Source organism: Equus przewalskii, chromosome 29 (genome assembly GCF_037783145.1).
Source record: "Equus przewalskii isolate Varuska chromosome 29, EquPr2, whole genome shotgun sequence".
Lineage (NCBI taxonomy): Eukaryota > Metazoa > Chordata > Mammalia > Perissodactyla > Equidae > Equus > Equus przewalskii.
This window is the reverse complement of record NC_091859.1, coordinates 37,715,095-37,729,879: the sequence shown is the minus strand read 5'-3', so window position 1 is coordinate 37,729,879 and position 14,785 is coordinate 37,715,095. Positions and strand designations below refer to the sequence as shown.

General features: G+C 39.6%; 1 protein-coding gene and 1 long non-coding RNA gene across 12 annotated transcripts in view; one reads left to right on the top strand and one right to left on the bottom strand.

The window, feature by feature from the left end:
• MRTFA (myocardin related transcription factor A) overlaps positions 1–14,785 on the top strand; it is a 194,242-nt gene that overhangs the window by 127,920 nt on the left and 51,537 nt on the right. Inside the window, exon 1 of one of the 11 annotated variants that reach the window (XM_070600150.1) lies at positions 6,597–7,042. The exons of 9 other annotated variants lie outside the window; for them this stretch is intronic. In XM_070600150.1, the coding sequence (XP_070456251.1) occupies positions 6,838–7,042 (205 nt within the window). In that variant the 5' untranslated portion in view covers positions 6,597–6,837. Of the gene's footprint in view, positions 1–6,596; positions 7,043–14,785 lie in introns of those variants that run through there. One more of the 11 variants, XM_070600151.1, reaches the window with a different exon arrangement.
• The window catches only part of LOC139080310 (uncharacterized), a 45,506-nt gene that overhangs the window by 30,237 nt on the left and 484 nt on the right, over positions 1–14,785 (bottom strand). The window lies entirely within an intron of this gene.

The following is a 14,785-nucleotide window of genomic DNA, read 5'->3' as shown; positions in this document are numbered from 1 at the left end:
CCATTCACCTAGTTTTATTAATCAGAAAAGTTACTGTTTCCTAACAGAAAGGCTGATGTATTGATATGTTCAGAACCATGGCCTGAATTCTGACCAGAAGCAGCATTTATCTTGAGATTGTCTGAAATTTTGAGACTTAAGAAATTTGAAAAATCCAGGTTAATTTTTTTCCAACTACAAAGCAAGTGGTGGTCGATTTTGAATTTTTAAAATTAATTTTCAGTTATAAAATAATATTTGTCTTCTTAAAATAACAAACTTTTACAGAGAAGGCTCATCACCTCCAGTCCATCTTTGAACTCTCTTAACTTCACTATTTACTTTTAAAACTATACAGTTATTTTCATGTAAATTTAACTGAATCTGTCCAGTAGGCTATGCAGCTGTAGATAGTTTATTTTTTAAAGCATCCTGGGAATTGTTGATACCTGTTTTGTAGTACTTGATAAAAATTTTTTCGGCTGAATAGTGTCAGAGTCTCAAGATGTGTAGTGAAGGACATCACTCTTTTTAAAATTGTGAAACATTCCAAATTGGAGTTGACTATGTCCATATAGTACCTTTTAGGGAGCTCGGTAAATTCACTCTCTTAAAGAGCTGAAACTTGTCAGATCCCCAAATTACGGACACCATGTAGTTAAATGGCTCTCCTGTTTGTATTGTCCTCAGATGGGAGCTTGTGTGTATCTCTGTGTACTAGAGATTGATGTCTGTGAAGCAAAACATGTAACCCTGTTGAGTGAGTGGCTGCTGGGCAACCTGATTTCTAGGGAAAACGTCTGCGTTTGCAGAAGAGTCAATATGCCGAATTCTTGCTTCAGAGAAGAGAAGTGAAGGGAAGCAGCCTGGTGCTGGAGGACTTCTGCGAGCAGCTTTTGACTTGGAAAGATGTGAAGAATCAAAGAAAGTAAAGTAGTAATGAGAAATGGCCAGCAGAAATGTGGGGCCGGCCCAGTGGCCCAGCGGTTAGGTGCACACGTTCTGCTTCGGCGGCCCGGGATTCGCTGGTTCGGATCCCGGGTGCGGACATGGCACCTCTTGGCAAGCCATGCTGTGGTAGATGTCCCACATATAAAGTAGAGGAAGATGGGCACGGATGTTAGCTCAGGGCCAGTCTTCCTCAGCAAGGAGAGGAGGATTGGCAGCAGATGTTAGCTCAGGGCTAATCTTCCTCAAAAGAAAAAAAAAGTAATTTGACACCATCTGATAGTTTTATCCCCCCCGAACTGTGCACTTCTAATTTTGTTGCCAGTTTGTAATGTGAAGAGCTTGTTTGGCTGGTGATACCTGGACCACTGAAAAAAAGGCATATGGTGGTATGTCATGGGGCTATCACAAGCAGTTATAGTGAAGCACAGATGAATGGATTTCTAGCCTCATTAGCTCAGCTTTCCTGCACCTAAAGGGAAGAATCTGTCTTTGTGGTTTCTTTAGACTCTTGCTAATACACAGTACAGCCTGGAGACCTTGAAGCAGAATGGAGCATAGCAGGGATGCTCAGGTTGTTCAGAATCTTCAGTAGCTGCTGGCTTCCCTGTGCATTGATGACAGGATGGAGAATGGAGGAGAGTAATAGAAAGGTGTCCTCTGTAGTGTTAGGTAGGCAAAAAGATCCTGGGATTCCCTGGAAGCATGATACTTATCTACAGAGGACAATCTTTATAAGGGAGAATGTGGACCACTAATAAGAAAAGGGATGTGAAACTGTGGTATTCTTTTTATTTACAGGTGCAGACGTTTACTTCAGTATAAAAAATTATAGACTGTACTTGAAAATCCTGTCCAGGTTCTCCTCTGCTTCTTAAATTCTTCTATTTGGGCTGAAGTATCACTGCCTGGTTTCATTGCAAAGGGAAATTTATGGGGGAAAGTTTCAGTAAAATCAGTTTTGGCCCTTAAGGTCTGGAGTCACAGAGAAGACATTTTGTTTTTATGTTGTATGTTCTGCCTTCAAAATCTTTAAATGACCACTAATGTTTTTGAAGTCATTTATAAGAAATAAACGTTTTAAAAATATGGTTAAAACATTTTTGAGTATGTGATTATAGGGAGGCAGCAGCCTTTTTTTTTTCCTTGAGAAATATTCATTGCTGTGCCTCTTTTCTCCTGGAAGACGTGATTACTCAAAGGCATAGCCTGTTGGAAAACTTTCTACTACTCTCCTCCATTCTCCATCCTGTCATCAATGCACAGGGAAGCCAGCAGCTACTGAAGATTCTGAACAACCTGAGCATCCCTGCTGTGCTCCATTCTGCTTCAAGGTCTCCAGGCTGTACTGTGTATTAGCAAGAGTCTTGGCTTTTGTGTTTCAGAAAGTTCTGCAGTGTGCTCTGGCAACTCTGTCCACAATTGTGTTCAGACTACTTAGTACTCTGCGTTGTTTCTGCTCTTTAAATGACTCAGTGTCAGAATGAGGAATCCCCGGAGAGATTGTGACTGGCTCTCTATTTTGGGTGGTGGTTTTTCTTTAATGTACTAGGTCATGTAATGTAGGCAGATACTAACAGTTTGAGAAATCCTAAAGGAATGTTAGTTCCAAGCATGCCATTTTTATAAGAAAACAGTTGTGAAGTCACTAAAATGTGAATTTAGTAATGTTAAACAGATCTTTTTTTATACCTTGCTCCCCCTATTTTCTATCTTGGTGAGTATTTTTGTGCTGTATAGTGGGAGATCATGGGCTGTCCTAAAGGTGGAAAATTAAAATTAAAGAATAATAAAATAAAAAGAACCATTTGCTGAACATTTTCTGTATACCTGATATGCTGATTATTGATAGATTGTCTCATTAAATTCATCCTAAAACCATATGAATTTAATGATGTTATTCCCATTTTCAGGTGACGTGAAAGCTCAAAAAGGTTAAGTCACTTACCCAAAGCCAGACTGGTGATAAGAGCAAGAATTTGAACAAAGGTCCGTCTGGTTCCAAGTGCAGAGTTCTCAGCCACTATATCACATTGCCTCTATCCTGCTTCTGAGAGGTTGGAGATCTCAAGAGGTCTTGGGCAGGAGAAAAAGCAATCTAGTTCTCCTGCTTGCTTTGGTTGTTCATTTGTTCACTGCCTGGGTCTAGCACCTACCACGTGCATAACACACAGTCAGTGAATATTTATTGAATGAACAAGTTTGTACAATTAACCATGGAAAGTGGAAGTGAAATGACATTTTTGTAAAATTTTTGTAAGTATATGCTATATTTGTAAATATTATAAAGTACATCCCTTATTATATAATTTATTATATAATAAAGTTAACCATCATTCATGGCATATATAGACATTTGAATAAGAGTAAAACATTTAGGGGCTGGCCCAGTGGCACAGCAGTTAAGTTCGCACGTTCTGCTTCTTGGTGGCCCGGGGTTTGACGGTTCAGATCCTGGGTGCGGACATAGCACCACTTGGCAAAAGCCATGCTGTGGTAGGCATCCCATGTATAAAGTAGAGGAAGATGGGCGTGGATGTTAGCTCAGGGCCAGTCTTCCTCAGCAAAAAGAAGAAGATTGGCAGTAGTTAGCTCAGAGCTAATCTTCCTCAAAAAAAAAAAAAAAGAAGAAAACTTTTACAGTCTCATATGATTTCTGGAGATTATCAACAGTCTGAATGCTCATTTCCCTTTTTCTAACTAGTCTCCCTCCTGATGGTCTTGACCCTCTTCATTTCCACACTGCTGTCAAAGTGCCCTTTCTCTAGTTCTCTTTCTCTTTATCCTCCATTACCTAAGAAATTGTTATTTTCACGCCTTTTGCTTTTGTACATTCCTCTCCTTTTGGTTGGAATTCTCTTCCCCATCTTTTTGGTTTGACTCTTTAAAAACTGTTCAGGACTCATCTCAGGTGTCTTCTCTGACTCCTCCAAACTCAGCTAGGCCCCCACTCTGTGTTTCCATCAGAGCATTTATCATGCTGATGGATTGTATAATTGGGTACAAGTCTGTCTCTGTTTCTTTGAACAGCCTGTATTGTAAGCTTCATGAGGGCAGGGACTTGCGTGTTTCATCTGTCTGTGTCACAGTGCCTGGCACATGGTAGACAGATAGTCAATATAGATAGAAAAATGAAACAAAATAAAGGGTGTAGCTTGTCTGGTCCCACCATAAATCTTAGAGAACCATTCCATTTTAGAGATGGAGGACAGCTTGTCTGCTCCAGCCTCTCCTTTTTAGAGGTGAGGATGACACCCTGAGGTCATAGAAGTAAGTAAGCACAGCTGAAAAACAGGACTCCTGAGTCCTAGCCCAGTGCCCTTTCTTTCATCGTTTTTTTGAGAAAAAATTTTTTTCTGCTTATTTTAAAGGCAGTGGTTGTTTGATATAGAAAATTTAGAAGAAACAGTAAACAGAAGGAAGAGAGAGAGAAAATAAAATCACCCTATTCTCAGCACCCAGATAGTGACCATCCTTCCACTGTGTTCCGTGCGTAGAGACGTGTTTATATATGTGTTAATAATTGTGTGGTGACAACAGTTTGCATTTACTGAATTCTTATAAAATAGGCACTATCCTAAGTGCTTTACGTGTATTAATTCGTTTATGACAGCAACCCTATGAAGTGAATACTATTATCCCCACTTTAAAGATAAGGAAATGGAGGCATAGAGATGTTAAGTATTTCAGGGTCACACAGCTAGTAAGTGGTAGAGCCAAGATTTAAACCCAGGCAGTCTAACTTCTAGAGCCTATTTTCTTAACTACTATTAGGTTCTGCCTCTGTAGCCTGCTTTTTTTAAAAAGTGAGATCAACTTATATACATTACATAATGGCCACCCTTTTTAGGGGTACAATTCAATAAGTTTTCATAAAAGGTAAATCACCACCACAATAAAGATATATAGAATATTTCCATCGTGTCTCTTTGTAGACATTTTCCTTCCCCATTCCCAACTCCTGGCAACCACTGATCTTATGTCTGCCCTATAGTTTTGCCTTGTCCTGATTTTCATATAAATACAATAATTCAGTACGTAGCCTGTTGTGTTTGTCTTCTTTCACTTAGCATAATGTTTTTGAGGTTTGTACATGTTGTTACCTGTAGCAGTAGTTTATGTTTTATTTTTTATTGCTGAGTAGTATTCCGTTGTATGGATGTACCACAATTTTTTATTTTGTTCACAAATTGAAGGACATTTGAGTTGTTTCTAGTTTTTGGCAATTAAAATAAAGCTACTACGAATATTCACATACAGCTCCTTATGTGAACGTGTTTTCATTTCCCTTCATTTAAATACTCAGGAATGGGATTACTGGGTTGTATAGTAAGTGTCTAAGTTTATCATTATAAGAAGCTTCCAAAATGTTTCCCAGAGTAGCATTATCATTTTGGATTCTCTCCACTTATGTCTGAGAGTTCTAGTTGCTCCTCATCCTTGCCAGCAAGTTATTTGTTGATGGTATTTGTATTCTGACACTAGCCAAATAATTATCACTGCATGGTCTTACTGGAAAAAGATCTTGCTTGAATTAAGGATTTCTGATATGTTTTTTCTTTTTCATTTTCTTTCCTTTCCATTTTATAAATATTTATTCAGTATCTTACAATGTCAGGGAGATAGATGAGCATGAGTGACTCTACTTTCAAAGCCCCCTGGTTGGCCCTGTGGGTAGAGGCTGTGGCAGATGACGGTGACACAGTTGATCCTTATACTTTATCTGTTTTCCTACTGGAATAAATTGCTCAGCATAAAGGTTTTTGTTTCCATGTCTATACACTGCATGTCTTGCTCAGCTTTCAAATGCTGAAGAACCTTGTGGGGAGAAGAATATGGTGGCACATCTGGCTCCAGCTCTGCTGCCAGCCTTATTATCCACCACCACCCCCATGAAGGGAAAATGCCAGTTGACTGTCATGGTGGCAGCTGTTTCCCTAATTAGCTGACTAGGTTGTTCAATTCAGTCTGTTGGTGTAGCTGCTCTGATTGCCTACCCAGTGATTTGAATGATGGAACTATGACATTTAAGGAATAATTAATCAAATGGTGAGGTAAGTTGAGGTCAACAAGATAAGGGTATGAATCGCGAATTTTTGGTGGGCTGCCACTATTGTTGCAATACATTGTCTCTAACACTAGCCAGCATCTTAAGAGACTTTCTTTCCAAATGAAAAAGTCAAATATATACTGAGCAATATCTTCTTTTAGAGATTTTGTCAGCAAAATATTTGCAAATTGCTTATAAGTGTCTATTCACTCCATTTGCCAATTAACCATTATGTTTATGGTGCCCTTCTCAATGCTGTGATATGGCTTGTTTCAAAGTAAATTCTTCCTCAGTTTTTCCCTTGGTGCCTCCCCCTCCTCCCGATTTGGTATCTTTCATCTATAAACATTTTAAAAACAAATGTCAAGTGAAATAAAGTAGTGCAGTGTTATAGCTCCTTGTTCCTCTTTGGTTCAGACTTTACACAAGAAGGGAGGGAGGCAGAAGAGAGAAGAGGGAACCTGGTCATGTGATACTGCTTGTCTGGCAGAAGCCTTTTGGTTCTGAGCAGAGAAACCAACTGTTTACTATTTTGGGTGAATGAGGTTGGTTGGTTGCTACGAGCATTTTCTCTAAGGGAACCCTCTTCTCTTCCAGCTCTAGGCATTGAAATCATCCCAGTCCTGCTTTTTGGCATTTGGTTAGAGGAGGGAGGTGTCTGTGTCGAGGCCCAGTGCTGACAGGAAGAAATGTTTTCCAGGAGACTTAGTGATTCTGACCTTCTGCTGTCACTGCTTTTAGTGCCCCACTCCCTAAGTAAACTTGGGATCTAGCTGTTCTTGCAACCCTTAGCACTGCAGAAATGAAGTACCCTCTTTAACTTAAAGAGCAATGCTCATCAGATCTTCAGCAAATAATAAATGGCCTCTTTAAGGAGTGAGGGAAGGAAGACAGGTTTATTGCAGCACTGGCCTTTGGAGGCCCATATCTCCCCCAGCATGCTGGAGGAGACCGAGATTCATCACCCCACCTGCAGGATTCTGCCTCTCTCATGGATTGTCCTGAAGCCGGGAAAGGACAGCTACTCAGCAGTGTGCCTGGCCCCTTATCACAGTTTGCGGGAAGGTTGGCATATTATCCCTTTGGGATTTGCATGGTTTTGTTTCCTCCTCAACTTACTGCTGTCTTTTATCCCGTCTCTATTTCTCTGTAGCCATCCCAGCTTTGACTGTGCATGGTTTATTCTCCCAGGGTTTTTATTAAAGCTTGTTGAGCACTCAGCAGATAAACAACTGAGTGTAGCACTGTAGAGTGTGTTTCATGACTGGATGGGACAGTGTTTAGGATGTTTCACTTTCTTATTCCTTTCCTTCCACCCATGCAGAGCTCGTATATAAAACTTAGATTATGGCAGAAGGAAGAAAAAACTTTTCTTGAGTTAAGTGGGCTTATTATTCCCCTTTATGTGAGTCAAATGCAGTGTTTTGTCAATAAAACATACTCTGGTCATAGGTACTATACAAGGAAATAGGAAGCTATTGATGATGACTTTGGTTTATTCTGTTAAACACTGAAAGGGGATGCATAACGTCTAAGATCTCATAACATTAAGATATCATGTTAAGATAACTCTCGGAAGGCTGTTTGCTTGTATTGCCTGTTAGTTTTGTTAGGTGAACAATTCAACTGGCCTTAGCAATCTTTTTAGTAATTGTAGAATTACATTAGACTTACATCCAGGTGTATGAAAGATACCAGGAAACTGTTTATTAGGTTAACACCCATAAAGGAGTTTTCCTTTGTGAACATTCCTCTTTTATAGTCTGAAGCTGCTGGAGAAACATATTCTTTGGGAATAGAATGGACACATTCGAGTGTTGCAGAAAAGTTCAGTTTTAAATTTGAGGAAAATTCTTTCTGAAGAGTTTTGGGTTATGAAAAAAAAGAGGGATAGAGACTTTATCTAACTTCTATCAAATATAAATGGAAAAGAACATTTTCCCTCTCCTAGCTTGGAAACCCTCTATTATCCATTATCAGAATTTGTATACAATCTCTAATATTGATTACGTAAATGCTACTTGTCTAAAAACTTAGACATTTCTTTTGAATCTTTGAGATCTCTTTGGGACTTTACTAATATTTGATGGTATGATTCGAGCTTATGGAATCAGCAATGAATGAATCCACTGAAGAGAAGATGAGTGATTATCAGTGGCCAGTTTGCAAAGAGAATAATTTTAAAAACTAGTTGAGAGGCAGTTGGTTTTCTTTGAATATCTAGAAGTGTTCTGAGCTAATGTCAAAGAAACACCATGGCAACATTAGAGGGAAGGTAGAGAGGCAGTATGGCTCAGGACTCAAAGCTTTGGGCTGCTACTGTTGACTTTTTGTAATCTGGAGGATTGTAGTGTTTCAGATTCCCAATCTGACCATTAAGAATATCTTTGTTTTAGGTGCAGGAGCCTGTAGGAAATAAAAATGCAGACTCGTCGTCATAAGTAGGACCAGAATGGTAATTTTAGGTAACTACTCTAAGTAGGTGACTGTATGTGTTTCTGGTTTTATGCTGTGCTTAGAACCTTTTACTTAGATTCTGTATGTCTACTGGATCTTGAGAAGACTCACATTATGTTTTATACAAATATATATACATTTTTTAAGGTAATTGTCATTTTGTAAACTGCACAAAAGAAATAGATTGTGTATTACATAGTGAAAGTATAAAGGATATCTGATGTTACTCTTTTTGGGCTGGAGCCGGTATTTGAGGGATAAAGATAGTTCTTCCTTCAAATACTCAAAGAAAACCCACTGGGAATGACTCTTTTTAGTTTTGTGTTTTATTATTATAGATAAATCCCTAATAATAATCTTTTTCTTCTTAGTTTTTTTAGTTCTTTCTTTTCTTTTTCCTAATAAAAAAAGAAAAATATTCTAAAAGCTGGCACACATGTTTAGAAATAATTATTTAGGATTATAGGAGACCATATTTCTCATTGTTTTAGTTGACAGTTGGAAATGCCTAGAAGGGTAGGGACCAAACTTTTTTGTTTACCTCTTACAACATTGGGACCTCTGGTTTTCTTATTAATAGACTTCGGCAAGGATCAGATCTGCATTTTTTAGGAGTGAGCCTTGAAAGATTGATGGTTTGTGGTTTAATACATCTTCTGGTACAGCACTGCCCAGTACTATATCTGTACTGTCCAATATGGTGGTCGCCAGCCACATGTGGCTCTTGAGACTTGAAATGTGGCTGGAGTGACTGAAAAACTGAATTTTTAAGTTTACTTAATTTTATTTCGATTCAGATATGTGGCAAGTGGCTACCATATTGGATAGCACACTTCTATACTCTTCACGGTCTGACCTTATCCAGCCTTTCCAGCTACCTTCTACTCCGCCCTTTCATAAACTTGGTGCTCCAGTTAAATTGGAGTGTGTTAGTTATGTTCTTAGCCTTGTAGTATTTCCTAACTCCAGGTCTTGGCTCATGCTGTTCATCTCTAGCTTATAAAGTCCTTCAAAGATGGCTTATGTGCTGCTGCTCCCACGAAGCTTACCTAATCCTTTTTGTACTCTAGTAATTTATTATCTGCAAACTCTTAAAGCAATTACAACACTGTCTTAGATTACAGTGATTTGTTTTACATTTATCTTCTCCATTATATTTGTAAATTTCTTGAGGGGCTTATATAGTTTTTATGATTGTATGTATGTGATAGGCTTAGTGTTTTCTCTTTTTTCCCCTCCAAAGTGCATAGCAAAGTGTATTTATACATGGTAAGTGGTTAATATGCTTTAGCTGACTCAGTCTCCTGAGGTTACTGTGCTTCCTGGCACTAGAGGGCAGTATCGTGCCCATAAGCAAAGTGTGGTGTTTATCCCATTTTGAGCACTCTGTCCTATTCAGTTTTATTCAGTCTCTTATTAAAAGTCTAGCCTTCAGGGGGCTGGCCCCGTGGCCGAGTGGTTAAGTTCGCGCGCTCCGCTGCAGGCGGCCCAGTGTTTCGTTGGTTCGAATCCTGGGCGCGGACATGGCACTGCTCATCAGACCACGCTGAGGCAGCATCCCACATGCCACAACTGAAAGGACCCACAACAAAGAATATACAACTATGTACCAGGGGGCTTTGGGGAGAAAAAGGGGAAAAAATAAAAAAAAAAAAAATCTGAAAAAAAAAAAAAAGTCTAGCCTTCAGAAGGAACACACATCTTTTAATTGTCAATGATATTAATAGCCTTTTCCCATAATTGTCTTGAATTAGATTCAGAATATGATGTTGGAAAATTGATGTAGGAAATGAGTGAGATTCTTACTGGGACGAAACTTGGTACATCTGAGAAGCACTGGCTGAGGCATTAGGTGTCAGATTAATTCCTTGAGGGCAGAAGCCTTTTTGTGGTAGGCAGTTAGTGCTCTAGCACTGAGCTGATAATCAAGAACCTGACGTTCTTGGTTTGATCTTGCCAGTGGTGAGCTTGGCTAAGTTGCTCTAAGCTTGGCAAACCAGTTTTGTTGTGTAATGGGTATAATGTCTGCTGTCCTAAGTCATAGGGTCAAATAAGATCTTACGTGTGAAAGTTGCTTTGTAAAATGTTTCATAAATGTATAGGGTTATTTTCCTTCTCACTTCTTACGTTATACCTAGTACCAAGGATGTACATAGTAAGTGATTGATTGTAAATATTTATGACATTAATTTTTTACATTTTAGTTAAAGAATGTACTCTGTTTAAAGGTTGATAGATACAATTAATATCAATGGTATTAATAGCCTTTTCACATAATTGTCTTGAATTAGATTCAGAATATGATGTTGGAAAATTGATGTAGGAAATGGATGAGATTCTTACTGGGAAGAAACGTTCTTGGTTTGATCTTGCCAGTGGTGAGCTCGGCTAAGTTGATACAATTACTCCCGCCTAGGCTGCACACAGAGAAGTGATCATAGTTACAGTAATTTGGTTAACATATATCCTGTACTTTGATGTTATGCAGCCTTAAAATGGACTGTATGTGAGATAGATATGTCTCCTTTCTAGTGGATTTATACATTTTTGTATATCCTCTACTCTTCTTAATACTAACTTAAAATAGTCAGAATGAGCCAATTATTGTGAGGTTTTTGGACTCATTATAGAAAGTCATGTTCAAATACAGTTACTTAGCCAAAACTGGTGTAGTTTGGAAATATGCATGAGCATATTTTCGTGCCAGGTTTGTGGGTTAGAAAAGAAGCAAGCCATTCTAGAAGAGGGTAGTGTAGTGGCTGCTTTTTGCTCAGAACAACCATCAGCCTGGAGCCTTCTCTAGTAAATCATTGGATGCATCAAATGTTCAGCTGAAGTTCGTGCAATCTCACAGTTACCAAACACTCTTGCCAAAGAGAGTTACAGTCATAATATCTGCAATCGAATCATTTCCTCTTCAAGCTTGCAGGTGGGGAACTGTGTGAAACTGCAGTCCAGTAAGATTAATTAGAAAGAAAATGTCTCAGTGGCAGAGGCTTTGATGTTAAATGACAGCCTAGCAAGTGTGGGGATGGAGAGGGTACCCCAGGATTCTGGGACTAATCAGACTTTAAAGCATAGATCAGGATGTGCAAGCCCACTCCCGTGGGGTGATCTGAGTAAAGCTTCTCTAGGGCATTCAGATATGTGCTGAACACACTCAAGCAGTGGGCCAGGCAGATGGCACATTCCTGTGCTGACTGTCGGAGGCCTGCCAGGTTACCAAGCTAGTATTGGAGGCGTGGCTGTGCTCTGGCGTGAACAGCCCCAAGAGCCTGCATTTCATCCAGCATTTGGTCCTCCCCAGTTGAGGGGATGCCTTGGGATTGGGTTGGTCTCTGAGTCCATTTAGGGGTTGGCATATATTCTCATATCCCTCACCCCTACCCCATCTTGGAGTTAATTTTTACTGTCAGCACAGCCCCAGAACTAACTCACACCCTCTAAGTGATTCCTCCAGAGTGGGGATGACCCAGGGTTAGCCTTTGAAATGCTTCAACTCCCCTCCCTGCCCACCCGCAGCCTGTCTTCATTGACCCACATTTCTAGATTTGACTAAACCTTCCATCTGAGAACAGATGGGGGCTAGGCAAGTTAGGCTGCGGTCACCTGTCCCTTCATTTGCTTCAGTGCATCCCTTCGGCTGTGTAAAGGGAATTTGGGTATGTTACCCTCCTTAGACTTCACCTTACCCCGCCTCCCCCTTTCCTCTTGCCCTTTTGATTTTATTAATCTGATACTGAGCCTCTCCTCTCCACACTCACACCAATGGAGTCTCCTAAGCTATTTCTGTCCGTTTAATGATCCCCAGCTGTTGCTGTAGTTCTGGCTGTTTCATGCCCCAGAGAGGCAGAAGAGCCGGAGAAAGAGGGGTCTTGCTGTTGTGTCACACAGTGTGTCAAACAAGTCTAATGCATTTTTCTGCAACAACTAGGATGAGATTTCTTAGGGAGGGATGTTAATTCTGGGGTGATTTGAAAATGCAGAAGAAGGGGAACTACAAGCTAGTATCTGGGACATTTTAAAAATAAGCCTTCTGCTGATAGGTGTGGCACCCTCTGCATTACTCACGATTATGCTGGGAAAATGTGGTATGTGGTAAACGGGTAATTGGTCACTTTGCATTCTACTTCATTTTAGCTTTGGAGCCGGAATGTCCCCTCCACCCATGGTGTGTGTTGAAGAAGGATTCTGTGATAGGAAAATACATGGAAGTCATTCCTGAAGTGGCCAGAAAAGGCATTGATTTCAGTTCTGCTTAACTTAATGCAGGTTTGTTTCGTAAAATTTTGTGCAAAACCTGCATAATGAAATGTTCCACTTGCAAATTCAACCACGCAAACTTCAGGAAATACAAAGTTGCAGTTCTTCTAACAACACGAACTCCCTTTCAGTTCCATATGCATTTACTTTTGAGATGTCTTTACTGTGCCTGGGTGATGGGGAGGGGGAAGAGCCAACAGGAGTTAAACGGGCGTCCGTGTTACGCTAGACTGGCTTTTCCGTTATGGATTCCGTCTTGAGAAGTTTAACATTCCAACAATCTTAGCTGATAGACTTGTATCTTGCACACCTCAATTGCTGCATGAAGTTTAATTTTATGGATTTCATTCTTCTACAGAGAAGAAAAATTTTGCTGTAGCCTTTACCAAAATTTATTTTAAAATATTCCTTTAGGTTTTTTTTGAAATAGATGAAATTTTATATCACCTAAGATTTAAGGCTGAGAAGTTGTTGTTTTTTTCTTTAAATATTCGTAGAGAACTTTACAAATAAATATTTGACAAACTTTCAGATTGTGTGTGTGTTTAACCCATTTGGCCAAATTTCTAATTTCTGTTCACCTCTCTGTTCCCTAATCATTCCCTTGGAAAAAAAAATTTTTCACTTAAACATATTTTTTAATCAGAATTTACCTGTTTATTTTTTTCTCAAAATGTCCATTAGATGAAATGTCATTAATTGCTACAAACACTGAAAGTTAATTTCAAAAATATCAAGAAGCTAAATAGGAAAAGCCTATCAGGAGAGTCTGAAATACTTTAATGGGGAAAAACCAACTTTCCAAGTATTTACAGAATTTGCATGAGGATTTGGGCCTCCCTCACTATTTCAGTCGTGATTATTCTACTGTGCTATATGTTTTTCAAGTCCATATTATAAAGATATAGAAAGAATAAGTACTGTAATATAGTTTTTTTTTTCTTTCTGCTTTTTCTCCCCAAATCCCCCCAGTATATAGTTGTATATTTTAGTTGTGGATCCTTCTAGTTGTGGTACGTGGGATTCTGCCTCAGCGTGGCCTGATGAGTGGTGCCATGTCTGTGCCCAGGATCTGAACCAGAGACACCCTGGGCCACCATAGCGGAGTTCGCGAACTTAACCACTGGGCCACAGGGCCGGCCCCTGTAATATAGTTTTAAGGGAAAAAAACTTTTGTCACCCTTGGCTTGCTGTGAAATAACTACCGTGTTCCAAGTTTTGAATCTGCTCACCTGTCACCTGCCCTCAACAAAGTTGGGTGTAGTATGTCAGCACCAGTAATACGAGCAGGAGTAGCTAATGAGATTTGAGGCTGCCTACATTTTCTGGGTGAACGTGCAGAACTAATGCAGCAGGGAGAATGCTGTTCCTGGTGCCTTTAGCTTTGGAAGGGGTTGTTCAGATGGCCCTGCCAGTCTAAAGGAAGTACATTCCTAATTTATCTCCACCCCATTCAGACGTCTGGTGCTGGTGCACATTGTGCTCGGATCTTATGTGATGGAGTTCTTTGAGCATTGCCTCATGGATCCTCAGGAAAGAGACTGATGACATTGAGGTAGCTGGCAGTTTGAGATCTGTCTGCTGCAATTAGAGAAGCAGATTACTTCAAGGGGGGAGATGAGCAACTACCCAAAATGAAATGGTGAGCCTCGGAGTTTTGAGGATGTGGGAAAGAGTTTGATTTATTCACTTACTTATTTTTGTATAATTATTAATATTTTTGCTATGACTTTGGCATTGAATGTGATGTAGTAGAAAAAGCACAGACTTTGGTATCAGGCCAACCTGTATTTGAACTCTGGCTCTGCCTCTTTCTTGCTGTGCAGATCGTTGCTTAACCTCTTTGAACCTCTGTTTCTTTGTCTATAAAATAGAGGTAATACATCCCTCAAATAGCTGTTGAGATTAAATGAGTCACTGCTGTGACTCCAGCCCAGTGACTGCATTGTTAGTTCAACATAGTAGATTCCACATTTCTTGTATCTTAGTTTCTTTCTCAAGACAAGCCTTTTCTCACCTCAGTGCCTTTGCACCTGCTTTTTTCTGCTGCCTGGAACACTCTTTCTCCAGATCTTTTCATGATTTATC